We start from the raw sequence: 27,304 nt of genomic DNA, 5'->3' as shown, positions 1-27,304 counted from the left end.
GCAGGCGAGGTAAAGCGAAAGAGCCTGTAAGATATTGTGGACACGCCTCCAAAATTAAGGCAGGTAGAAGGCTGCCCACTGTACGACTGGTTTAGCTCAGAGGCCTGCACCGAGGTACTCCGGCAACACCAAACTCACACAGGTGTCCTCGCACACATCCCCTGAGTGCCTGGGACAATCTCCTTCCCCAACCCCACTCGGCCTGTACAATCTGCTCTGACATCTTCACCCCATCTTCTGCACCCACGGGGCAGGGTTGTCCCTCGCCACCTGCACCCCAACCCACACACACACACACACACACTCTCTCTCTCTCTCTCTCTCTCTCTCTCTTGGCTAGGAGAGTGAGAGTCGGCCAGGGCCCCGCCCCCGCCCCGGCACCGCACACACCCACCCGGACCCTGCTTCCTCAACGTGGGCCTGCGCTGTCTGCGCTCGGCTGCTGCGCTGGCTCCGGGGCGCAGCGCCTCCGGGGGCGGGGCGTCTCGAGGCCCCGCCCTTCCGACGTCAGCCTCGCTGGGCGCGGGCGAGCGGGGAGCGCCGCCGGAGCTTTCAGTAGCAGCCTCGCGTACCGACGGCTGGAGGCACGTACTCCGGCTCCGGCTCCGGCTCTCGCTTCAGAGGATGCTGCGCGCCCAGGATGCTGCCGCGCCTGGTAGTGCCGCTGGCGGCGCTCCTTAGCCTGCGCTTCGTCTCCCGTGCGCATGGTAAGGATCCGGGGTCTAGCCCTGCTCTGCTCTCTCCGCGCCCCTCCACCCCGCTCCCACTCCCTACATTAAAGTTCTACGTCCCACGGAGAACCCCCGTCTGGCTGGCCCTCTCTGGAGAGGGGAACCCATTATCTTCCCCCTCCTGGAATCTCCCTCAATCTGGCAAGCCTCAGGCTCACCCGTTGTGGAAATAGAGGAGGCTGAAACTGATTGGGGGAGTAGGGAGTGTGGATAGAGAAGTTATATCACCCCCTCCCAACTCACTGTCCACCCACATCGATATGAGTCATAAATTTAGCCGTGGCTTTTTTGTTGTTAGTTCATATGATGGGACTACTCGTCCCTCTGAGGAGATACTTTGATCTCAGTTTGACTCTACCTACCCTTAGCTCTCAGATTAATCTGTTTCTGCCCCGTGCCATCTCACCCCCATCTCAGCTCTTTCCCCCTACTACCACCTGTCAGCCACATCTGATTATCCATTCTCTTTCCTTGGATCTTAACGGCACTCCCACTGTCACCTGCCTTCCTCCTGCCTACTGCTACCCCTTAGCTCAGTCTCCTGGAGAGAGGGAATGAAAGGGCAGGGAATTGGAGGGACCAAGAGCAAAGGCAGGGAGAGCAGAGACTGAAACCGCTTCTACGTGACGCCAGAAAACAAAGTAAAACATGCAGTCAGCCGTTCACATGATTGAGTGCTGAAATGGGGATGTTCCACCCAAACACCACAAAGACCTACTGCATTTTTCACTTTCCATCTACTGTTTTGAAATCGAGACACAGATTTGAGGATCAAAGACAGTATAAGAAAGACAGCAAGGGACAGGGACAGTGTGCTTTCTAAGTGAGAATGACAGAGAAAAGAAGCATTATTAGAAGGATGAGAAGTTAGAGAACAGGGGAATGTCAAATGGAGAGGCAGTAAGGGATAAAGGAGGACAGGAGAGGAACTGACTGTGGCCTTGGCCCACCTCATTGCACTTGATGGGCAAGACCCTTAAAGTACGTGTATGTACCTCAGTTTTTAAAAATAACCCATGTATAGAAATGGAAAGAGGGGAAGGAAGCATACTAAAATGCTTTAAGTGATTGTGTTGGGGCAATTGCTAGAGTGATTAGCAATTCTTTTCCAGCTCTTTGTGGAAATGTCCTCAGCCCAGTCTGTAACCAGGACTGCCTGTCCTCACCCAGCCTGAGGCATCTGGCTAGAGTAAAGGCCTCCTAGACGCTAGGGAATGGGGCAAGCACTCAGCTTGGGGTCCTGTGAAGAGAAAGATAGATGCCAACAAGCAGGGCATCTGTGTACCCAAAGAACTCCAGAGAGGGGACCTTGGGCTCAAGTCAGGGCTGGAGTCAGGGTGGGGACCAGGTGTGGGGATGGGGAGCAGACCTTGGGATGGGGCTGGAGCAGGGACTAGCTCTTCTGAGAGCTCACTGCAAACATATCTTAGCCTCAGCCCCTGCCTTCTTGCCTCAGATGCATCAGACCCAGCTTGGCTCTTCTCAGCCAGCACTTCTGCTCCCGATTACAGACAGCACAGGACGGTGCTTTAAGGACAGAGCACAAGCTCTGGGATCAGACACCTATGGGTTCTTGGGCTCACTCTACCCCTCACTACCCCTGTTGGCCTTGGGCAAGTCGCTTAACCCCTCTGAGCCTTCATTTCTTCTTAGTAAAATTGGGATAATAAATACCTACCGTAGGATTACTGTGATAATTAAATGGGACAATATATATAAAGTACTTAGCTGAGTGTTCAGCTCAAGGAAAAGTGATCAATAAATCGGAGCTCTTAGAATGCTTGTCACCACTGTCATCGTCATCTCCTCCCTGGGTGGGATCTGCCACCTTTGGTACTGACCCTCTTCTCCCTAGGGACAGAACTGCCCAAGCCTCCATCTGCGTGGTTTGCAGCAGAATTCTTCCACCACGTCCTCCATTGGACACCTATCCCAAATCAGTCTGAAAGTACCTACTATGAAGTGGAGCTCCTGAGGTAAGCAAAAGGGAAGATGGAGAAAGGAGGGAGGTGAGTGAGGGAGTGTAAGTCCATCCCCTTCTACCCCCCTGGCAAGGGGAGATACCTGCCCTGTTACTGAAGTGACACCAGGAAGGACCCTGGCACATGCCATCAGTTGACCAGTACTGATCAACTCTCACTGATCAACACTGCAGAGCAGTGTGGTGGGAGCTCTGGGATGAGAAAGCCAAAGTGTTGCTTTTTACTCCCAAGATTTTTCCATTTTATTGGAAAAATAGGAAAAGCATCCATAATACAACTGGAGAACAAAGAAGCCCATAGGATGGCAGACGTAGTTGAGAGAGGGAAGGAATTGGGCTATGCTGAGGAGTGTAGCAAGTCTTCCTTGAGGACTTCCAGTAAGAGTGGGATTTGAGCTGATATTCCAGTCTAAGAGTCTTCTAGACCACACAGAAGTTGGTGCAGGTCCCAGAACGAAGGGAGAGCCCCTTACACTTAGATACCCTGGACTAGATGAGATCCCTTGAGGGCTGTACCATCATGAGAGCTCTCCTCTGGCCTCTTGCTTCCCTCTTAAAGGAGGTAGGTTTAAGCATAAGTTCCCATCCCAATACCTACCCTAATATCTCCCCAGGTATGGAGAAAATCTCTGGAAGCCTATCCCCAACTGTAGCCAGACCCCGATGCTGTCCTGTGATCTCACCATGGCGACCCTGGACCTGTATCACAGCAGTGGTTACCTAGCCAAAGTCCGGGCAGTGAACGGAAGCCAGTGCTCCAACTGGACCCATCCCAAAACCCGCTTCACCACGGATGAAGGTGCTTTTCCTCCCCTGGGCCTTGAACATGGCTTTCAGGGTCCTTTCCAGCCAGAAACTCTAGTCTAGAACTTTTCTCTCTGTTCTCATAGTTCATCATGTCTGCCTGGCTTCCTGGCCAGGGACCTAGTTGCCCAAACAAGCCTGAATCAAGACTTTGGAGAAAGTTTAGATGAAAATAGCCAAATAGTTCAAGGTTAAAAAGGGAACTGGAGTTGTTTCTCCTACAGAAGAGAAGTCTTGGGGTGAGTTGGGGCAGCTGAGTCACAAGCCCAGGTCAGTGCACTTGCAGGGTTCTGGGAGAGGAAGCGAATCCGTAAGCCCTCAGCACAGGGCAGCAGGCAGTAGGCAGAATTTGGATCAGGTCTTCCTCCCTTTAGGAATGAATTTAGGGGCCAAGGTCTGAGGCTTTGAAGCAGGGAGGTGCTACTGAAGCAGTTGGAAGTTTCTCGCTGCAGAGATAAGAGGAAAGGATAAGGCCCAGACTCGTTGAGATTCTTTCATTGTGCAGATTGGGACTGACCATCCTCTAAGTGTGTGGCCAGACTGCTCTGCAGAAGTCGGAGCCAGAAGGGTGCTCTCGTAGGTCATAGTGTCCCTAATGCCTGCCCACCAGCCAGTGCTCTGCTGGCTGCAGAGACATTAGCTGAGGAAGGTGTTTAAAATAGATGTTTCCAGGACCCAGCTTCCAAAAGTCAGATTCACTGTGTCTTGAGGAAGCCCAGGCATCTGTATTTTTAACATGCTCCCCAGGAAATTCATTCTTCTCTCCTGCTCGATTGGGAGTCCTGTAGCCTGGGTTTCAGAGTGATTAAAGCTTGACCCTGGAGGCCAGGCATGGATGGGGCACCCAGGCCCTCCCCAGCCTGCAGGCCTCATGGGTTTGTCTCCCCACTTAGTGACACTGACAGTTGGCAGCGTGAAGCTGGAGTTGTACAGCGGTGTCATCCGTGGGACGATCCACCCCCCCAGGCCCAGCGTGGCCCCTGCAGGCGACACATACGAAAGCATCTTCCCACACTTCCGCGAGTACACAATTGAGGTTCGCAAGGTACCAGAACCCAGTAAGGTATGGGCTTTCCCCCAGGCCAGCCTTCCCTTTCACCCAGTCTAGAAGTGCCTCTTGTGCATCCCTGGGGAACTTGGCCAGCATAGCAGAGGTCGTCGCAGGGAAGGAGTTGAGATGATGTCAGCCCTCAAACCTCTGCTTCTGCGAGGAGGCAGGCAACGCAGTGCCTCCTAAGTGTCAGGTACCACAGGAGATGTTGTATGACTATTGCTGCCAATCCTCTTGCCCGTGGGCATTTTATTCCATTTTATAGATGGGGAAATGAGGCTCTGAGGGGCTGTGTAAATGCCTCACCCCCATAGGTGGGGGATCTGAAATCTGTAGAATCCACTCTCTTTCCTTTTCACCACAGTTGATCTCAGCCCCTTCTGGGGAGGTCCTCAGTATCTATAAGATACTTCCTTTTCTCTTTTAATACAAAATAAGTCATGGGAGCCTCAGAGATCTTGGGCTGTGTTGAGAATGCAGGGTTTGTTATCTTAGAAAAAAGAACATTGAAGGGGGTTGGCCTAGAGCATCTCTAAGGCCCTTCCAGCTCTCTCGGCTTCTGCGTTCCCTGGAACAAGGGCATTGTGTTTATTGCTATGATTATTTTTGTTTCAGTTACAAGAGAAGAAGGTAAAACATGAAAACTTCAGCCTCCAAATCCCAGGAGGGCTGGGAGAGTTCTGTGTCAGGGTGAAACCGTCTGTTGGCTCCCGAGTGAATAACGGGAGCTGGTCCAAGGAGGAGTGCATCACGCTAACCCCACAGTGTGAGTCGGTCAGGGCTGCTTTCTGGGTGGGAGGGAGGCAGAGGGGCCTCGCACTTCGGAAGAGCATCCGTTGAGGGCTGCCAATGAGGGGCCCTGGACTAGGCACTCCCACACACAGCTCTGCATCCTCACACAGCCCTAAGACAGAGCTCCTATTATCCCCATTTTAGAGATGCAGGAACTGAGGTTCAGTGCACATGAGCAGCTTCTAGGGTGTGGCCACAGAGCCAGGTCTCCCAGTTCTGCGAGTGTTTCCACTGGAGCCTGACTGCGCTCCCGGGAGCCCCTCCCCAGCCCCCCTCAGTCAACTGTGATGGTTCCTGTTAGTTCCACTCCTCTGCTGTCCTTTCTTAGAGCTGGGGGCATCAAGGGCTTCTCAGAACTCCCTCCCTCCCACTCAGAGGCGGCAGAACTGAGCTGACTTCTCCCCACAGCTGTGGAAGTCAGCAAATACTGTGCCAGGCTCTCAGCCAAGTTCTGGGAAGGGGAGGGAGGGAAGGAAATATGAGATGTGAAGGCTGCGGTCCTGCCTGCAAGGGTCTTACAGTCTAGCTGGGAAGACAGGGTGTGCCCAGTAGAAGCTGTAACTAGCAACTCGGGACACCACACATCAGATGCTTGACAAATCATGCCAACGGTCAGTGTGCTGGGAGTGCCCAGTCCAGGGAAAGACCAAAGGGACTCCTTACTTTCCTAGTACATTTCAGTCTCCAGAGGACACGCACGAGCTTATTGCTATTTAAGCCTCACCCTCACTGCAGGAGGGTAAGGTACCATCTGTGTGCCAGGCATCCTTAAGAGCTTTTTCAACATTCACTCACTGGTATAGAAAGTTCTATGTACAGGTCTAGGTTCAAATCTCAGCTTCACCACTTATGACAGATATGACCTTAGGCAAGTGTTTAACCTCTCTGGACCTCAGGACCCTAATCTATAAAAATGGGATGATAACAGTATTTACCTCCTAAGGATGTTATGAGGATCAGAAAACATAGTACAGGAGTTCCCTCCCTATCTGTTGGGCACACATTCCAGGACCTTCAGTGGATGCCCCAAACCATGGATATATATTATGTTTTTTTCTATATATACACACCTATGATTAATTTATAAACTAAATTTAAGAGAATTTTAAGAGAATATCTGAATTGCCAGTATCACTACTCTTGCACTTTGGGGCCATTATTAAATAAAATAAGGGTTACTTGAACAAAAGCACTGGATGCTACCACAGTTGATCTGATAACCGAGGCAGCCACTAAGTGACTCACGGGTGGGATGCACTGGACAAAAGGATGATTCATGTCACGGGCGGGAAAGAGCAGGGCAGTGTGAGATTTCATTGTGCTACTCAAAATGGTACACAATTTAACTTATGAATTGCTTATTTCTGGAATTCTTCCATTTAATATTGTTGGACCATAGTTGATGACAGGTCACTGAAATTGTGGAAAGCAAGGCCCCAGATAAGGGGGACTATTATAAAGGATTTGGTAAATGATAAGTGCTATGTACTTCACAACCATCTATGTGGTAGACACTGTCATTTTGCCCATTTTATAGATGGTAAAAGTGAGGCTCAGAGAGGCTGAGTAGTTTGTCCACAGCTTCACAGCTAGAAGTGGTAGAGCTGGGATTTGAGGCCAGGTCTGGGTGCTCCCAGAGCCTCCCTTCTTACCTGCTGCACCCTTCTGCCCCACCGCTCTTCTCTGTGCCATCGTTTGAGTTGTGAGTTGTGTGCAGAGAGCTGGAAGCAGAGTCAGTGTGTCTTACTAGGGAATCCTTCAGGGCAGGGTGCAGAAAGCCAGGCAGGGATACCCAGGAACCCAGACATGGCCTCCAGGGTCGTGACCTAAAGGTAGCCCGGGGCAGGTTGTGGGGGGGACACTTGGCCACTCACTGAGATGCTCCTGAGAGTGGTCACAGGATCCCCAGGGACCGCCCGTCCATGGAACATGGTGCCAGGCCACAAATGCATCTCTCTGGGCCCACAGATTTCACCGTGACCAACCTCAGCATCTTTTTCATCTTCGTCCTGCTGCTCTACGGAACCTTGGCCTACTGCCTGGCCCTCCAGCTGTACGTGCGGCGCGGGAGGAAGCTGCCCACCGTCCTGGTGAGTCTCACAGGGGAGCCCCTGCGCCATCCTTCCTGGCCACACCAGGAGACCGGAAGTGCCCTCCTAGACAGTCCACACCCTCAACCTTGACCTTATCAGAGGTGCCTTTGTCAAGCACTGTGGGAGCCAAGGGAAGACTTGGTTGCCAAGCCCAGTGCTGAGACCGTTGCCTTCCAGTGGCCCAGACAGACCTGAGGGCTGAGTAATCCCAACCGCCTACTCATCGTTTTGTTATTGTTTGCTAATAATTGGCCACAGACCAGCCCCTGTACCTCCGAGACAGGTACAGATATTAACGTCACTTTACAACTGAGGAAACTGAAGCTTAGAGTGATTGTTACCTGCAGGGGGACCCATAGCCAGGAAGAGCCAGGGCGGGAGCCCAGCCTCTCCCACCCCTAGAGGCTGGGGATGAGTGCCTAGGAAGAGGGAGACAAAGGGCCGCTGCCAGGGCGGGGGAGAGCAGAGTAGAGACGTGATGCTGAGAGGAGCCCCCCCCCCCCCGCAGAGGAGGCCAGCATCTCTGGCCCTTCCCAGAGGGTCTCTACTTGCCTTGCAGGGCTGACAAATGCTGCATTTGTGGTCAGCTGGCCTCCAAAACTCAATTTGCCGCAGTGAGCATTTCCAACCTCAGTCCATCTGGCCTGGTGGCCTGGGATTCAGACTGGACCAAAAGTGTCCCCCACAGCTGACGTTACTGCGATGATAGAGGGCTCGGCTGGGAAGGGTGGGTTCCATCAGGGATACAGGGGCCCCAAGGAAGCTCACAGCTGGAAGGGGACCCTCCATGGGGATCTCTTGGAAAAATAAGGAGAGAAACAAAGGCCATCTGAAATTATTTTGAGTAAGAGCTCTGGCCTGCACGCAGGGATGGGTCAGTAGAAAGCAGAGCAGTGAGATAGGGCTGGTCCCAGTACCGGATGGGAGGGTCTTAGTTGGGCTTGAGGAAAGGCATCTAGGAAGGGAGAGGTAGCAACTGAGCTACAGTTACTTAGCACCTACAACATGCAAAATGTGCAGGAAGCAGCTGAGTAATGTGGCCTCCGGTTCCAGAGGGCTTGATCATGGCCTGGTGGCTCCGCCAATGTGTGAACTATTAACTTTAATGCAAACCAGTGAAATAGACATAGATGCAAAATGCCAAAGGAGGTGACAAACAACCTCTGGGCTTTTTGTTCCTTCTGTACGCTTGGACCACAGAATTGAGTTGTCCTTGAGAATTTTTTCCTCCTCAAGATAAACACAGCCCAGTTCCCTTCACCTAAGGGTCATGGTCATCACTAACTCTATGAATAACTTACAGCACACAAAGCACCTTCACATGTGTTAGCTTTTTCTCCTTCCTTAGCAGCTGTGATCTGAGCCGTCAACAATACATCAAAGTAAGTCTTACTGAACAACTGGGGATTTCAAATCAGCACAGCTGAGTTGCCAATTCCAGGTTTCATCTTACTGCTGTGTGACTTTGGGCAAGTCATTTAACTTCTCTGAGGTTCCATTTTCTCCTCTAGGAAATAGAGATAATAATACTTCTTTAGAGAATTACTGGAGAATAAAATTAAACTTACCAAGTGTCTGTTGAGTGCTTTCTATGTACCAGGCACTGTTCTAAGTATGTTGCATGTACTAACCATGACATGAGGAAGCGGTACCATCTTTATTTCCATTTTATAGAGGGGGAACTAAAGCACAGAGAGGATAAATGATTTGGTTGGTAAAAGGCACAGCTGGAATTTGAACCCATGAAGTCTGGCTCCAGAAAACACATCCTTAGTCACCAAGCTATGTGATATCAGTAGGAACCCAACCAGTAAGAGTTGCATTAGAGTCATCACATATAAAGGGAATGAGGGCACATGTACAACACTGAGTCAGTAAGTCAGTCAACAAACCTTAGGAGTGCCTGCTCCGTGCCAGCTCAGTTTAAGCTCTTGGAACAGAGTGGCCAACAAGACCAGACAGCTCCTGTCCTCAAGGAATTTCTATTCTGTTGGGGGTGGGAAGTGAATGTGTGTGTATATGTGAGTGGGAGCACAAAAAACAAACAAATAACTCCAGGAACTAAGTGCTAATCAAAAATAGACTATGTGAAGAAACTGCCTGGAGCACTGCTTTAACCAAGGGGTTGGGGAAAGCCTCTCTGAGGACATGACATCTGTATTGAGACCTGAATGATAAGGAGGATACAGCCATGCAAAGTGCTAAGAGAAGAGTATTCCATGCAGAACAAGTAGCATGTGCAAAGGCCCTGAGACTGCACTGCGCCGAGGTGTTCCAGGGCAGAAAGAACACCAATGTGGCTGAGGCCAAAGAGCAATGGGGAGAGAGGTGAAGTGACTTCCCTGGGACTCTTGGCAATTAATGGGGAGCAAGGGCTCCTAAACTGCTGGTCCTGTGCTTGTCCCACAGCCCCACACTGCAGCCATGCCGCGTGAGTGCACTCAGGGAGTGGAGAAACTAGCTCGGTGTCTCACATCCAGCATTTTAAAAATGAAGTGAATAGAATGTGATAGAATAGGACAGGACAGGACAGAACACAATACAGCAGGTCACAGTACACATTATTATTTTGTGAAATTGGGTTTGATTATCTAAGAGAGAGATTTCTGGGCTATTTATGTACAGGTTCTTATGTAACATGTAAGAATGCTGCCCATCATCCTGAGCTCTGAGAACACAGGCTTCTTAGGTATCTGGCTAGTCAAACTGAGAATTGCATTAGGAGGAAAACTCAATTCTGAAACAAAACAGAAAGGTGGTGGTGTCATCCAGGCCCTGCTGTCCCCTCTCTGTCGGAGCAAGACCTCGTCTAGCTCCCCTCCTAGACGCGTGGCCTCCCCTGGCCACACTGGGGTGGGGTTCCTACAGTGACCCTCTCAACTCTGCCCTCTCCTCCCCAGGTCTTCAAAGAGCACGGTCCCTTCAGCTTCACCAGCCAGCTTTCCTGCCCAGAGACCCAGGACACCATCCATCCCCTCGACGAAGAGGCCTTCCCCAAGGTGTCCGCAGAGCTGAGGAACTCGGAGCTGCACGGCAGCACAGACAGTGGCTTTGGCAGTGCCAAGCCATCCCTGCAGACCGATGAGCCCCAGTTCCTCCTCTCTGCCCCCCACCCCCAGGCTGGGGGGACTCTTGGAAAGGGGGCACCCCCGTCACTGGAGAACAGCTGTGGCAGTGGCAGCAGCAGCAGCACAGACAGCGGGATCTGCTTAAGGGAGCCCAGCCTGAGTCCTGGCACGGAGCCCAGCTGGGAGCCGCAGGTGGGGAGTGACAGCCCGGACCCGGATGACAGTGGCATTGGCCTGGTCCAAAACTCTGAAAGACAGCCTCAGGATGTGCCAGGTGGCTCTGCTTTAGGCCATGGCAGTCCCCAGGGGCCTGAGGGGCCTGCAGAAGAAGGCCCAGCTGCAGGGGCGTTCCAGGGCTACCTGAAGCAGACCAGATGCACAGAGGAGAAGGCAGCCAAGTCAGGCCTCCTGGAAGAAGAGTCCTCTTCAGCAGATGGCCTTGGCCCCCAGTTCAGGATGTGCCTAGGTACTGAGATGGGCTGGCCTCTACCAGCCCTGGCCAAGGGCTATATGAAACAGGAACCCCCAGAAATGCCTCTTGCTCCCTCCGGGGACCCAGCTGGACCATGGAACCAATCAATTGAAGAATGGTCACTCCTGAGCTTAACCAGCTGTGGTGAGCACAGAACGTCTGACTGGAGTTTTGCCCATGACCTTGCCCCTAGGGACCCTGTGGCCACCCCAGGCTGTCTCCTGGACAACTTTGACTCAGACATGGGCGCCCTGCCACTGATCTCCAGTCTGCTCACGAATGAGTGATTCAGGCTAAGGGGCTGCGTTTGGTTTCAGCTACACTCTGCCCCGACCAGGAGGAGAGGCCCTGGGAGACAGACGTGAAACACAGGGCCAACCTGGGCACTTTTCTGCAAGCCCAGTGGGACCAGCACTAGCCAGACCCAGTAGGTGTTCCGGGCAGGAAGAAGCGATTGCACTAAGTTAGCACAGGGTACTTGGATGGCACTGGCCTGGTTTGCCCACTCTGGCAGAGCTGAGAAGGGCAGGGCAGAGACCTCCTCCCTCCTCGTCCCTTTCTGTATGGTAAAGGATTATTTGCTCAGGGGAATCATGGGGACTTGGGGAGTCATGGTGAGGCCACCAGGCTGAAGTCAGCTCAGAGAGCCAAGCCTCCCCCTTTAGGATGAAGCATGGAGCTTCTGGATGAAGGATGGAGGGCTGGGAGGATGGAGGTTTCAGGGTCTTGGTTCAGGGGCCATTTCTAGGGGGAAAGGGAGAGAGCAGGGGCTGGAGGGAGCTGAGACCCAGAAGGTCTTCTGGCTCAGAACCCACCCTCTGGGGATGTTTCGTGCCCATCTGCTGACAGCTCCCTCTTTTGAGCAAATAGCACGCATCTCCCTGGGACACTTGGAGTGGTCAAGCCACTCACTAGCCTCACCCTGCTGCCCCACCGTCTTGATGACAGTACCAGAGAAACCATGTGAGTTTGTGCTGGTCCAGACTCAGCCCTTCAGGGTCTGAAGTGGCCTCTGAGCTCAGTCACCACCTCATCTGCCCAAGAGGGTCAAGGTCGGGACCTACGCTTGGGTTTGTGGCTAACGTCCAGCTACAGACCCACAGGACAGGGCCCATGGGCTAGACCCTCTGTTCTCCCAGTAATCAGCTGTGTGACCTTGGACCAGCCATGTCTCAAAGGGCCCCAGGTACCCCATCTATGAAATAAGGACTCAGTCTCTAAAGGGCCCTCCATGCTGGATGTCAGCCAAGCCAAGCTGACTTCTGGGATGACACTTCCAACCCCTTCTGCCCCGGGGCTGGGAGGAAGTGGACTGCAGGACCCACGTCTGCACAGAGCCAGCTGCTTTCTCAGGCTGAGGGCTAACAGGTCTAGCTGGAGTCCATGGCATCATGCTGAGACAGCTGCCGGATCCTGGGCCCGGAAAGGGGGCACTGCTTCCCCACAGTCAGTTTGGAATCTGTCTTCAAAGCCACTTTACAGTCCATGGGCAGGGAAGCTGGGAGGGGTGACAGGTCTGGGGTATACCTCCCTGAGTCATGCCTTAGCCCCACGTCCTCCGGGGCATCCTGGGAACAGACATCAGGCTCAGGGAATCCAGCCAGAACCCCTTCCACTCTTCCAAGAAGCTTGTAGGTGCCAGTCTGATAACTCCCTCTGGAACCAGGTTTGATGGAGGGTCCCTCTGCATTTCCTAGGAAGGTTTATTTATTTGTTCTGTTCATTTATTTATTGAAGAGGCCACGTAGTATAGTGAAAGAATTCTGGATATTTCCAGGGCCTAGGAGTTCTAATTCCAATTTCAGTTTCTAGCTATGTGACCTTGGGAAAGTAACTTTTCCTCATCTGTGAAATCAGAAAATGTTGCCTGACTCGTTTCATTCATAGGGATGTGAGGTTCCACTAAGGACGTGGATGTGAATGTGCCTTGAACACAAAGCTCTGTAAATGAGTGGTGTGTATTTTCCCTCCCAATAAAGTGTCAGGACCACAGGAATCTTGTGAAACCGGTCAGATTTCTGATGACACCATGGCTAGTGGACAACACAAATCGTTGATGATTGAGGATGATAATAAATAAGATGTTTGATATGGCTTTAAGGTACCAGGACTGAGGACTCAGGCTCAAATCAGGTGCAGGTCCTCATGCTCACGTTGTCTGTGACCTTGGGCAGGCTTCTTATCCTAAGTTCCAGCTTCTTCATCTATAAAATGGAAAAAATAATTCCCCTTGGGCGGATGTTGTAAGGCTTAAATGAGATCACACACAAAGGGTTTAACACGTGCCAAGTGTGTAGAGTTCCGTGCATTAAGTAGCTGTCATTGGCTTTTAGAGAAGTAAAGGGAAATGAATAGTTTTTCTTGGAAACGGGTGGACGTGAAAGAGATCGTGAAAAACGTAAGGAAATTGCTGAAAGAGTATGTAAGGAAGGATACTGAGTGCAGTGTCATGTAAAGAGTATGTTATGTAATGAAAGAATGGAAATGTATGTACCGTGGAAGAGCATGCAGAGGATTCTCTCAAAGCACTGAAAATCAGGAGTGGGATCTAACAGTGTTTTAGATGTATATTCTGATAACTTGAAAGAAGATCCCGACAGCCCCTCTTCCAGGAAGGCAGCAAACCAGGCATCCTTGGAGCCCCACCAGCTGCTCCCCTCAACCTGTAAGTGTGTCCCAAGGGTGCTTCTCATAAGTGCGGAAGCCACCTGTATTCAATTCTAAAAGCAACCTGCTCCTTCCACGAAAAGCCACATGTGGGTTTGAAGCTGTCACCAAGCTCAGCCCAGCGGGTGGAGCAGACCCAGGGCTCTCGGGTACACTTTGTTCTTTGTCGCAGCCTGGATCCTCCAGGAGGTGGCTGGGGACACAGTGTCCCTTTCTCCCCTGTGTCATCTCCAGCGATGCCTCGCCCCTTTTACTCTGAGGAAATAACCAGTTCTGGGGAAGTAACGATTCTATCGCCTTCAGAGAACTTGACTAATCTCACACCATTCGGGACCTGCTCAGACTTTTGCCCTGAAGGACTTGCCAAATTGGTAAGAGGTGTGTGGGCTTGGTCATTTTCTCCTGGAAATGAGTGTTAGAGATGGTTGTTGCCCCCAAAGCAAAGACCCTGGAGGCAAGTTGGATGGAGGCCGGTGGAGAGGGGAAGGTAAAGACTCAGAGAATAAGGGGCATCATCCTCAAGGAACCGGGGCCAGTTTGGATGGGAGAGAGGAAGCACAGAACAGTTGGACAAGAGTGGAGTCTGAGGATGTGGGCTGTGGCTGCAAGCATCCCTTCTGCAGAAGGAGTGGGAGTCCGTGCCATGTCTCCTCTGCTCTCAAGCTGCTCTCTGACCACCCAGCACAGCCAGGACCGTGGGAGAAATTGAGAGCGTTCTTCCAAACAGTGATGAGACACTTCCAGGCTTCTTGGGAATTTAGATTGAAGTCCCCAAGAGATGGCCTTGTTTGTTTCTTACACTGAGTAACCTCCTTGAAGGGTTTTCCAGGCTGAGGAATATATGATTCTGCGTTTCTCTGAGCTAACGGAACTTCCTCTTAGTAAGGAGAGAGGGGAAATGGGCTGGCATTGACTGAAGAGGAAATTCTGTTGAACCGTGTTTTCCCAAATTTGTAAATAGCTGTAGTCAAAGAGTCTTCCTTGTCTTCCCTCGAAGGTCTCCATCCCCACCCCACACCACTCCCAGTGCACGCACTGTCACGGAACATATCCATGGCCCCCGAGACGGACCCACCCGCTGCACTGAATGGAGCCCCTAGGGCAGTGCGGGTGGAGGGTCTCTGAGCCTTGCAATGTGAACAGCAGAGAAGGGGGGCTGTCCCTGTGCCCACCTGGGACGGCATGCTGGTAGCCATGTGAGGTAGTCCGAGCGGTTAGGGCTGGTTTTATCAAGCCCCAATCTAGATACTGGAAGGCATGACTCATCTATTTCCTGTAGTGCTTATGGGTTTGAGGGTTTCTTTTCAAGCAAATCCACAATTAAAAATTTTTATTAATCATTTAACATTTTTTTCAGTGCCCACCACACCTTCCTCCCGATCAGCTTGGTCTTAACTTCACCTGAGCTCCCACAAACATTCAAAAAGGATGCTGGGGCCCAGTAAACACTGACAAAGAAGGATTGAGTGAGGTGAAATTAGTGTTTAAAAAAGATAACCCTGGTCCTGTACAAGGCATGAGTCCAAAGGGACCAAGCAGGCTGCAGGGAGAACTGGTTGGAGGCATTCACTGTCAGCATTTGATTTCTTCATGAAACATTAAGCACATACCATGTGCTCGATATGGTGCTTGGCCCTGGGTCCCAGGTGGTGAATAAAAGATGCATGGCTTTGTGGAGGGCTCCATCTGGGTATGAAGATAATCAGTAGACTAACAAATGTATTATTGTAATCAGTGGCAAGTGAGTGCCATGAGAGAAACTGGTATTCCACACAAGGGATGGAGGCAAGAGGCAGAGAAACTGAACGGGAGGTTGTAGGAGTCAGCTCAGGCTGCCATGACAAAATACCTTAGGCTGGGTGGCTTCAAAACCATACAATTATCTCTCCATGTTCTGGAGGCTGGGAAGTCCAAGACCAAGGTGCTCGCAGATTCAGTTCTTGGTAAGGGCTCTCTTCCTGATTGCAGATGAGGCTAAGGACTTCAGTGTGGCCCCTTCTCCGGCAACGTACATAGTGGGATGGGACGGAGGCGGTGGGGGGTGGGGAGGGGAGGTAGCAGAGCTCTGGTTTCTCTTCCTCTTCTTATGAGGACACTTTTTCCACTATGAGGGTTCCACTCACAACCTCATCTAGCCCTAATCACATCCCAGAGGCCCCACCTCCTAATACCGTCACGTTAGGGGTTAGGGCTTCAACATATGAAGGAGGAGGGCACAATCAGTCCGTAACAGAGACTGAAATGATAATCCCATCAAATGACAATACGATCAGGGACAGTGGGAACAGAGAGGAAGTGACAGATTCAAAAGAGATTTTGAAGGGAGAATTGGCAAGATTTGATGGCGGACTGGAGTGAGAAAAATAGGAATCAGAATTACTAACTGTACTCGAATGTGGATGAGGAGAAAAGTGAAATATGGCCACAGAAGGACATGTGGGCAAGGAGCAAGAGGGGAAGTGGTGAGTTCTGGAGTCGATATGACAGGTCAGCCAAGGAGAAGGTCCTCCAGCCATTGGCATGGATGGCCTGGCACTCGGTGAGAACTCAGGGCTGAAGATTCAGATGGGAAAGCCTTTGTGCTATGACCCACTTGATGGCTGAGCTCACAGCCATAGGTGTGGAGACACAGAAACAGGTGTGCAAAACACCACCACGCACCCCCAACCCCGGCAGCCAACACGCAGTTAGAAGACTCACCCGGCGACCTCCCACCTCGAGGAGAAGCAGGCTGCCGTCCCTCCGCTCTTCGCCGCGCCTGCGCCGGGCAGCCGTCTGGCAGACCCCAGCCAGCGGCCTCACGGGTGCTGTGTTGCTCCTGAGACAATCGCAGCCCATCACGAGGGCGCAGCTGAGAGTTTTTAGTAAATGAGCTCATCTGTTGAGCTCGTTAGCTCTGGAGTAGGCGTGGGGAGGGGTGCTGGTCAAGGAAGGTGCTATCAGCAAAGGTCTGGGAGGAGGGTGCCACACCTGTATGCCTTTACCTGCACAAGCGAGGAGGGCTTGGTGGAGGCTAAGGCCTCATGAAGGCCCTGGAGGGAACGGAAACAGTCTCAGGATCCTGCTACCAGGCCCCAACCCAGGCATGATTCTTTGCCCTCCATTTCCCAACGCGCCTCTTTACCTATTCCCCAGGGCAGTTTCTCAAAGTATCACCAGCATTCGCCACCAGCATTCGAATCACCTGGGGCTGCTCGTCTTCCTAAGCTTCACCACAAAGACCCAGAGCTTCTAAGGCTAGTTCCTGGGACCTGCTTAGTAAACAAATCACAGGGGATCAAATTGCAGGTGACTCCCATACACATGAAGGTTTGCGAGTCACTCCTTTCGAGAATACCTAGACGATTTGCTGCTGCTGCTATTAAACTCAACCCTTATCTCCCCAACTGCCCCTGGATGGTATCACCCAATCCATACCTTTCAATGCCTTGGATACTGATGACTTCCAAATACCCCCTCAGGATTTCTCCCCAAACTCTAGTGCTTCCGCAGCAGCTCCATTTGGATGTCCAGCACGCATCTCAAAATTATAACATCAACCACAGAACCCTTGATTCCCTCACACATTCATCCTCCCTCCAGTCTCTTCCTCCTGATGGTCCACCACTTATCCAGTTATTGTCAACACCCCTTCACAGCCCACATCTGATTCATCAGGTACATCCTATCAGCTCTACCTTCCAAATAGATGGTGGATCCAACCACCCCCAGACTATCATCCCAGTCAAATCCGTTATCATGTCTCACCTGGACCAATGTTCGTCCCCTTACTGTCCCTCTGTTTCCACTCCTGCGCCTTGAGTCTAATCCAGCATGATTCATGCAGTGTACTTAGTCTGGGACTGTAGCCAACGTGATCTTTGTAAAATATGACTCAGGTCATGTTATTTCACTCCTGGAAGCCCTCTCCTTTGCTCTTGGTCCAGATGAGAGCAAAAATCCAGCTAAGCTGGTATCTGCCAGCTCTGTCCCTTGCTCACTCTGCTTCAAGCTAATTTCCACCTCAGGTCATTGCCCTGCTCCTCCTAGGTCTTTTCCTGCATTTCCTCCCTGTTTCATTCAAGTGTCATCTCAAATGGAGCCTCCTTGGAGAAGTCTTTGCTGCCCACCCCTCTCCCAGTATCCTCCCCCCATCTCTATTCCATCCCTCAATCCCCAGCTTTTTCCCATCAGAGCCCTTATTGTTACCCGTAATTATATGATATATTTATATGTTTATTTGCTCGTAGTCTGTCTCTCCCAATAAAACAGAAGATCTGTGAAGGCGAGGGCTTTATCTCTTTGTTCATTCCTGCATTCTCACAGCCTAGAGCATAGAGTTTGTATTTGTTGAAGGAATGAATGAGCAAGCAAGTAAATAAATAAAGGCAGACACAATGTAAGGCAATAGGTGCTGTCTTAGCCTACATTGCCCCACCCAGAAGCAGAGCCTGATTCAAGGACTTGTGGATGGGTGGTTTATTTGGAAAGGTGATCAAAGGGAACAAGAGTGAGGGACCAAGAGAAGGAAAAGCCAAAACAAGAATATGTTCTCAAGCTGGTCATGCTGGGAGATGCTGGACCTTGATCCCACTGGAATGTTCCTCAGAGCACATAGAGACCTCTTCCAACTGTCCCCTGAGCATTGACAGGAGAAGCCCTGATCCATCTGCTCCTGAACCCCACTGGTTGAAGCTTCCCCCAGAGATGCTGACTGCTGTACACTTTGGAGCTGCCGGTGCATGAGGGTCCATGGACTACCCCTGAACAGAAGGAGCCAGGGCAGAAAGCAAGTGATGGGCAGTGGGCACTGGAGAAGAGACTTGTCAGCACAGAGGGAGTTGGAGCCCGCTCAGGACTGGGTGGAATCAGAGGTGGAGCTGAGAGGATGTAAGAGAAGAGGCATCAGCTGAATGTGCTGTGATGGAGACGTGCTCGGAGGTTGTAGGAGGGGCGTTTGACCCAGCTAGAGTGTTCAATGCACATCTGTTGGAGTAAAATACATGATTTATTAAATTATGCTAAATGAGGTTAGGAGACTCTCCCGAAACTTGAGATAGTATAAGATCTGAGCCCGCAATTCAAACCTGGGACAAAGAGACCACACAATTAGTAGAACAAGGACTGTGCAGCATGATGCAACAGAGTTGAAGAAAGCGAGACACTCACATGGAGGAGGTGTCTATCAGTCCATCAGGCTGAATGGACAAGTCCATGGACAGGTTTCTAAGGCAAGGTGTTTGGTCTGGAGATGCCCCAAGGGCAAACGGGCAGGGCCAACAGACCCAGGGAGTGGAAAGAATGCTCAGGAGTGGAATGGAACTCAAGAGTCCTGGGTTCTACCCTCACCCAGCTCAATCTTACCATGTCACCTCCAGGCCTCAAGTCTTCTCATCTGCCAAATGGAGAGAGTAGTGTTCAATCTGACTCGTCTCAGTAATGCACTGGGCAAACTGCTGTCACTGACTGTAAGACATCCAGTCCTCTTGTCACTGTGAGCTCTTGGAGGGCAGACACTCTTGTTTTATCTCTGTGTCCTTCACACCCAACCAATGGCTAATATAGAGCATAAGGACTCAGTACATTTTTGATGAATAAATGAATGCATGAAAAATGGATTTCCTCACAAGGAAAAGCATGTGCAAGAGATTGAAGAAGTATAATATCCGAACAGGAGACGGCAGTGATGGTAACAGTAGCCTGAGGCTGAAGGGATCCTTGGGAGACAAAAATAAAGCAGGCTGTACATAAACTTGATTTTCCTTTCAGGCTTGTCATCTTCTTGGCTTCGTCCTGGCATACCATGATTATTCCCTTCCCTGCTGTTCTCACCCTGTAGCTCTTAGGTGCTGGAGAGACTCAGGGCTACAGACTAAACAGGAAGCCTAGAGCAAGGGGATGTGGTCAGGAGGCAAGGCAAAGGACCGTGAAAACATTGAACATGCAGCCGTTCACCCCTTCAGCAAACATTCATTGAGAACCTGCCCTGGGCAGGCCCTCTGGGAATACAGCAGTCAACAAGACACAATCCACTCTTCCTTGGCTTACCTCTGCCGTACACACACACACACACAGAGCCCATTCAGAGCTTCTCCGCCTACCTCCTCCCCTGCGCCCTCCCCCGGCACTGTGGAACTGAAGTCACCCACACTCTGAAGTAGCCTTGCAGCTGGAAGGACCCTCAGAGTCCTCAAGTCCAACAGCAGCCTTATACGAACAAGGCCCCTGGGGCCCACCAGCTCCTGGGACTGGAACGGAAGACAAGGGTTCTGACATTGTCCAGCCCCCTCCCTCCCCACGGCTCCCTGCCCGTGTGTGAGAAGCCTCATCCGAGGTTTTGGGTCTGGAGGAAACATCCCGGAGACGGAGTCTGCCGAGACCTCCAGCGCTGCCCCACCGGCTGTTTTGCTGGCCTGCTGCTGCTCGGGGGCTGGGGGGTGGGGGGTGGGGGGTGGGGACAGAACATTTTCACTTCTGGTCCCCAAGTGTGAGAATTCACCAGGCCACTGGCTTCCTGTTTTGTACCAGATCTGCTTAAATATCACTGCTTCTAGATGGTTTTTGATCACTAAGCAGTTTTTTAAAATACAGTAATGATACTCCCATGAGCTCCCACTTCGAGGTTCTCAGAACCCCAAGCCAGAGAGAGGGGTATCGTAGATGTTGGCCCCTCTGTGGCTGCTGGCAGGAGTAAGGTCATGACGATGAAAAAGGAAGCTGCAGGAGGGCAGAGCCCCCTCCTCACCTGCACAGCCTCTTCGTGGGCTTGGCCATCCCTTAGGTTGTCCCTTCAATAGGAAAAGCCACTGTGTCTGCACTTTCTCCAGATTTGTATCTGCTGATGATTAAAGGGGGGACATGATGCAGGACGGGAAGAGAAAATCCAAAGCTTTGGTTCTCAGAGCACCTGGGATTGGACCAGGGATGAAGCAAGACCCAAGATGCCCCCAAAGAGACCGAAGAAGCCTCCAATATAATTTCCTGAGAAGTTCCTGGCTGCAGCCAGAGCCGTACAAGTCACCATGGAGAACTCAGAAAAGGTGTAAGACCTGATTTTTGCCTACAAGAAGTATTCATCAAATAGGAGGGACTGAGGTTAATCTCAAGAGAGACTGGGTTCCCCCACAGTGCCTAGCACAGTTCCTAGCACATTATAGAAGCTGCATGAATGAATACAAGGGAATGATCATAAGTTATGGGAGCCAGAGAGTATTTTGTATTAAAAAGCAGAGGACAAGAAGATCTCCAGGTCTTAAAGAACTTTGGGGATGTGAAAATTGAGCGAGCACAAAGAACAGGCAGAATTCGGTGATTTGGAGGCCATATAGGGGATATAAAAAATAATAGAAAGAATAAGGAATGGGTCAGTGAGAAGTTCAGAGCTGAGGACAGAAGCCCTTCTCACCACACCAGGGGACCCAGAAAAGAGATTAGAGACCAGAGGGAGGGGCCTGCTTCCTTGGGGACCGGGAGCTTGGGAAGCTGCTAGCCTGGGTAGAGGCTAAAAGTAACAGAGGATTATAAGGAAAATAAATTCTGGCCTGGCCTCAGCAAATCATTTCACTAGAACTTGAGCCTCTGTTCCCTCACCTGGAAGCTGGGAGGATGCAGTGAGACAGTGCGTATGAAGTCCCTGCTCTGCACTGATATGTGTCCAGCAAGCATTAGTGTTTTGTCTTCCTGCTAAAGAACAGCTCGGTTGGGAGTGGTCCAGTCTGGGATGCTGGTCGAACTTATCCAAGGTCAAAGACAGACTGAGTAATATTTACGATCCTCAAGCATCAGGGTCTAAAGGAACTAAAAGGTCACCTTTCAGCTGCTACCTCCTGAGTTAGAGCGTTATAACTACACTTGGTACTTACATCTTTTGTTATTGAATGCCTACTATGTGCCAAGTCCTATGGGAAAGACAGAGTGTACAGAGATTAAAGATAGTAATAATAAGACCCTCTTTTTTCCTGCAAGTAAAAGAGAGGAGACTTGGAGAAGTAGTACAATCCCTGAATTTCTAGATGCTGAAACGAAAGCCCAGGGTGGGGACGTGATAGCCCGCGGCCACACAGCATGGCAGGACAGGTCAAGACCAGACCTTCATCTATAGTGTTCAGCCCTCCTCCTACCGAGCCCTGAGGTCAGGCTGCATCTGTGCGGCCTCAGGCTCTACTCGGGCTCCAGTGCAGTTAGTGGCTGGCTGTGCAGCCTACCTCTGTAAGCCTCAGTCTCTCCATAAGTAAAAGGGGGCCAGTAATCATCTCCATGTCACAGGTTGCAGGAGGCTCTGGCACGGCCGTGAGTCTGGGTGCCCGGCCAGTGCCCAGAACAACCAGACCTAGAGCCAGATTTCTAGGCACCTGCTCCCTAATCATTTCTGAATGAGCTGGAATCTGCCTCCAACAAAAATATGGATAATCCTAGGGTGGGGCCTGGGGCCCCAGAGGAAAGAAAGCTGTGCTAGCCAGACTACGGAAGTCAGGAAAGCGAGGGGGAGGCAAAGAGGACTGGGAACACGTCAGAGGACCCTAAAAGAGGAACTGGCTCAGTCTCAGTTCCGCTCCCAAGGATAGGAAATACCCTCCATTCTCCCGGCCCTCCGCAGCTGTCCCTGTCTCCTTACCTGATACCACCAAACCTAGGGCCAAGACCACCTGGGCCCTGCGCTCCATCCTTTCGGTTTCCCCAAGGGCACTGAGTTCTGAACACTTGCAGGGGCAGACCCAGGCTCCACACTGAGCAGGGCATGGTTGAGGTTTTATTGAGACTGGACACCCCCTGGGCCAAGAAATGGAACTCAGCCCTCAGAACTGAAGTTCAAGGAAGAAGGCCACCAAAGTCAGCCCATCTCCCTGACCCCTAATAGGCCTTCAAGGAAGGGAGGGATCCAGAGTCACTGGGGCTATTCCCCACCTCCACGTACTCAGGAGTAGAAGAGATGGGGCCCAGTTGAAGACCTCCAAATCCAGAGACTGGGTTTATTAAGTAGGAGCCTGGCTACACTGGGAGAATAGCCCCCAGACAGTGGCAGGAAGTGAGGGGATAGGAGCTGGTAAGTCCTCTCTCTCCTTCCTTTTTTTCTCTGCAATCTGCTAGAACCCAGAGCAAGAAAGACACCAGGCCTCTGTCAAGAGAGGATAGGAAAACAAATCATATGACCTTTGGCCTCCTCGCCTGTCATCGTCCTGGGCCTCTGCATCTCATTGGCTTTGTTGCTGGGACATCAGTGGGGAGACTGGCGGCTGGTAGTTGTAACTGCAGGTTTCAGCATTGGCAGGGCCCCTCTCAGACGCTGCTCCATCCACAGCTGCCCCAGGAACTCAGTGTCTGTCTCTGGATTGAACAACTCCGCCCTGAGCACTTAGGCTAACATCCCCATGTGGGCTCCACCTCAGGTCCAGCAGGGCACAGATGGGAGGAAGAAGTGATGACTCATGAGCAAACTGTTTGCTGTCCACCAGGCTATTCTTGGTTCTTGATTTCCCGTGTGCATTAGCTGTGTGTTGTTTTTTTTTTTAAGCCTAATTTGGGTTCCTCTTCCCCACTCCTGCCATTTCTGGTCCACCTTCCACATCCCAGGGCAGGCCTTGCACAGGAAATGGAGAACATCTGGAGCCAGAGCTCTCCCTACCATGCCCATCCCACCCCAGGAACCTAAAAACAAGAATGTATTTCTGGACTGTTCTCAGCACTGCTCTCAAAATTGTTTAGGAGGCACAGAGGCTGGTCAGCAGCAGAGAAAACAGAGCCAGATGGGGGCCAGGTGTATGAGAGGGCATGAGGGGTGCGGGGGTGGGGGGGTGCTGTTGAAAGTGCCAGAAATAAGTGCAGAACGGAGCAGGGCAGAATACAGGCCCCAGCTCAGCCTTCAGCTCTTAGGGGAAGTTGGTTCTGGGAGGAAAATTAAAAAGCTCCTGGAATCACCTCCCTGCCACATGGCTTGGCCTCCTGAGGGTATGACAGGTTTCTGGCCCTGGTGTCGGCTCTGCAGGGGAAGTGACAGGGGATGCTCCACGTAGCGCTGCCCTCTGGAGCCTCCAGGCCCCACCCACACCCTCCGAGCTGGGAGGGCTCTGCTCTCCAGGGCACCTGGAACTCCTCCCACAGGCTCAGGGGCCTCCGGGAAACCAGCCCTACCTCTCTGGGGAATGGCCACCTCTCTGTTTCTGTGAGAAAGACACCATGACTCCCCCAGACTCTGTCCCCAGAGGCCTGACTCCCTGCGGGACTCTCAGGCTTCAGCCTGGTGGTGTGCCTGGAGAAGATTCCTCAGTGTCCACGAGATGGGCCAGGCCAGGCCCTGAAGACCCAGGGGGCAAAGGCAGCCTAGGGGAGCCCAGGAGAGGCAGATGCTGAGCCAGGAGCCTCCTCCTGAAGAAAAAGAAAAGGGACAGTGACAAAGAGACACGTCTTGGGAAGGATTCCTCTAAACCATCACATCCGGGCGGAGGAGCATGACAGTGGGAGAAACACATGGGGAAGCTGAGTGTGGGCTCCGGTGAGGAGGCGGCGAGAGAGAAACAGAGGGTCCGTGAGGGACTGCTGGAGGGAGGAGATGTTTAGATGGGAGAAAGCAACTGTGATGCAGAGACGGGGTGGCCTTGAAGGCAGACGTGGAAGGGTGTGACCAAAGGGTCAGCCACCCAGAAGCGGGGACAGCTCCAGGGCTCAGAAAGTTCAGAAAGGAGCACTACAGTGATGCTCCTTGAAGAGGGTTCCCTTTTGGAACTTTCATCTCAGAGCAAAGGATTGAGATAGAAAGCCCTACTCGAGAAGCTTCCATCTGATTAGAAATAGAACTTCCCCAGGAAAGAAAGAAGGGACATGGATCAGGTGGACAGGTGGCAAAGGAGTGACTGGTGCTGGCAGGAGGTGGGGGGACAGCATGACCAGAGACCATCTCCTACCGCACCCACTCCCCAGAAGGCGGGGGATGAACCGAATCCTCTCTGGATTCCAAGCAGTCCCTGGTGCTGGGCTTGGGTGCCTGGACTATCTGAGGACCACGCTGGAACATCAGACTCACTCAGGAACTCACCAACCTTCCACTCACTTCTCCGGGACTGCAGAACACTGACGCTCCCCTCATCAGACGAGCCTGTCGGAGAACTTCATGTAGCCGCCGTCTGGACTGCTGATGTGGCCACTGATGGTGAAGGGTGGACCCATCTCTAACTCCTTCAGGTTCCTGAGAAGGATGCTCCAGTCAGGTTACTGGGGCTGGGAACTTGGCCTCTCCCTGGGAGCCCAACTCCCTAGACCAGAGCCTGGGAAGAACTTCCCATGATTCACTGACTCACTGACTTATCTTCCAGAATCAGAGTTACCCCATCTCTGAGATCGGGCGAGGAGCAGGCCTGCCCTGTGGCAGAGAGCAGATGAGATGACTTATTGCGAGAGGACTTTCTGACTCCCACTCCCTGAATCCCAATTGTTTTCACGCGCTCCTCTCTTTTAACACCATATTATGCCTGAGATTATATCATTTGTAGTCAAGCATGTGTCCACCACAGACAGTGAAATGCATAAAAACAGAGGCTATGTTCAGTATCTCTGTACCCTCAGAAACTAAAACCACAATACCTACCACAATAGATCCTTACTGAATCAATGATGGGTGAATCCATAAATGAATTAATGGATGATGGATGGTGCCCTCATGGGGGTGAATGTTAAGACAATCACTGTCATCAGGACCTTACATGATCCTGTTCATGGTCAAGTTTTCATTCATGGAACTTTCTAAATGGACCCTGGCTCCTTCCTTTTCTCTTGTTTGCTTAGGGGCACAGGGAGGAGACAGGGAAGGGAAGCAGTAAGTTTTGGCTCCATCTTTGATTTTCTTCTCAGGCATATCAAACCCCCCTCCACCATCCCACCCAGATGTACCATGAATCTACTTACCGGACTTGGTACAAGTTGAAGACAAAATTAGGCCCTAGGAAGATAATTGGAAAAGAGGGGTTAGTACCTCCAGGGAGGGCTACCCATCACTCTTCTGGGAACACCGGTTTCTCCCTCATCCCTGTCTAGGAGGCATGGGGTGGCTGGGCTGGGCCTCAGGATACCGTGGGAGGGTCCCAGTCTCATTCAGTGTCTGCTTCCTACCCCCACCCATGAAGGCAGCCCATCTTCCCAGATGGAAACACCAGCTTTTGGGAGAATAGGTCCTGCCACGGGGGATACCTCCATCAAGGGCACTGATTCCCCTGGGAAGGAGGCTTCAATTCTGACTCTACCACTTTCCAACCCTGTAACTTTAGCCTCACGCCCTCATTTATTAAAAAAAAAAAAGGGGGACTAAGTATTCCACCTTTATATGGAACTTAAAAAAAAATCGTATTAGGCAAAAGTGCATTGGCACATAGTAGGAGCTCAACAAACGTCCGTGGAAGCTGCTGAAGTTTATGGCAGACCCGGGAGATGTTCTCGACCTCTTGGCACTCCTGCTCACCCGGGTCCTATGGGAAGTGCATATACAGATCAGAGGCGGGAGCACCGCAGCAAGTTCCAGGAGATGCCTAGAGGGGCTGAAGCATCAGCAAGCTTAGGGGAGGGCTCCAAGACCCACAGGCAGAGCAAGAGAGGCAGAAGGAGCCAGAGAAGGGGACACTTGCAGCTTGGCCTGTCTGGCCCATTGCCCTTGGCCTCAAGGCCCACACAGGCCTTGGGGGTGGACTCTTGTGAGCTCTGAGGGGAGAGAAAGCTGGCTGCTGGCTGGGGTGGCAAGAACCCCTACTCCCTCAATAGAGGCCCAAGTACCCCACCCCCAACACCTCAAGTGCTCAGCCACCCACTCAAGTCTTCAACCACTGCAGCCTCCACAGGAAATATTTTTACATGACACCATGCTGAAGAGTTTGCAGCCCCGCCTGGCCTGGCCAAATGCTACAGGAGAGGAGGGCTGGGCAGAGCTGGGGCGACAGGGTCCAGTGCTCACTCACCCTCCCAGCAGTACCCGCGCTGGTACCACTTGGCCAGGCTGTAGCCCAGGATGGACACGAGCAGCAGTGATAGCCCCACGCAGAGGATCAGGCCCAGGGTGCTGATGGAGTCGTCACCTGCAGAGAGACACACCTCCTTGGCCGGCTGCCCAGGACCCTCTCGCAGCCCCGTATGCCAACTGACCTGCGCCATGTTTCACATATCCTCTCCTCCCTCCCCACTGGGATCAAGTTGACTTGTCCCCTAAGTATCTGGATCTGAGCTAGCGAGTCCAGCTGAGCCGGACTAAGATGTGAATTTCTGATACCTGATTTTTTAGAGGCAGCTTGTTTATCCAAAGTAACAGTCCTCTGACAATAGACATAGTTTGGAGCTGGGGGGCCTGCCTGAAGCCACGGCATTCTACTTGTTGAAAAAGGCACTGCTGTTTGGGGAGGAGCCCAGGAGGTCTCTCCTCGCATCAAGCAAGAAGGGCAGCCTGGAAGGTCCCAGGAGCAGAGACACGCAGAGCCTCGGTTCTCTACCCTCCGAGCCCACATAAGTGGTGACAAGAGTGCTAACTCTTGGGCTCTGTTTGCTACTTATACTTACCACTTCTTCTCTTTTTGTGGTGTGAGCTCTTAGCTAAATTTATGTTTTGTTTGTACAACCAAGAAAGAGAAAGAGAGAAGCTGGAAACTTGCTGAAGCAGAAGTCGAGAGGGAAATCAGGTTTCAGGAAGAGGCTGATC

The 27,304-nt window shown here is 51.7% G+C and overlaps 2 protein-coding genes across 2 annotated transcripts; one reads left to right on the top strand and one right to left on the bottom strand.

Annotated features, from left to right (window-relative positions):
- The first annotated feature begins 564 nt into the window (after nucleotides 1-564).
- IL10RA (interleukin 10 receptor subunit alpha) lies at nucleotides 565-12,984 on the top strand. The gene is made up of 7 exons (XM_072954164.1): nucleotides 565-707; nucleotides 2,587-2,707; nucleotides 3,327-3,511; nucleotides 4,410-4,579; nucleotides 5,183-5,333; nucleotides 7,328-7,449; nucleotides 10,353-12,984. Exons 1-7 carry the CDS (start codon nucleotides 641-643, stop codon nucleotides 11,277-11,279), a joined length of 1,743 nt encoding a protein of 580 aa, XP_072810265.1. The 5' UTR covers nucleotides 565-640; the 3' UTR covers nucleotides 11,280-12,984.
- Nucleotides 12,985-23,408: 10,424 nt separating this feature from the next.
- Nucleotides 23,409-26,975, bottom strand: SMIM35 (small integral membrane protein 35). The gene is made up of 5 exons (XM_031670455.2): nucleotides 26,882-26,975; nucleotides 26,574-26,690; nucleotides 25,534-25,567; nucleotides 24,672-24,817; nucleotides 23,409-24,000 (listed from the first exon to the last, which is right to left on the bottom strand). Exons 1-4 carry the CDS (start codon nucleotides 26,973-26,975, stop codon nucleotides 24,718-24,720), a joined length of 345 nt encoding a protein of 114 aa, XP_031526315.2. The 3' UTR covers nucleotides 23,409-24,000; nucleotides 24,672-24,717.
- Nucleotides 26,976-27,304: the final 329 nt, after the last annotated feature.

Source organism: Vicugna pacos, chromosome 33, assembly GCF_048564905.1.
Source record: "Vicugna pacos chromosome 33, VicPac4, whole genome shotgun sequence".
Lineage (NCBI taxonomy): Eukaryota > Metazoa > Chordata > Mammalia > Artiodactyla > Camelidae > Vicugna > Vicugna pacos.
Note: the sequence above shows the minus strand (reverse complement) of the source record. Positions and strands in the feature narration are given on the sequence as shown.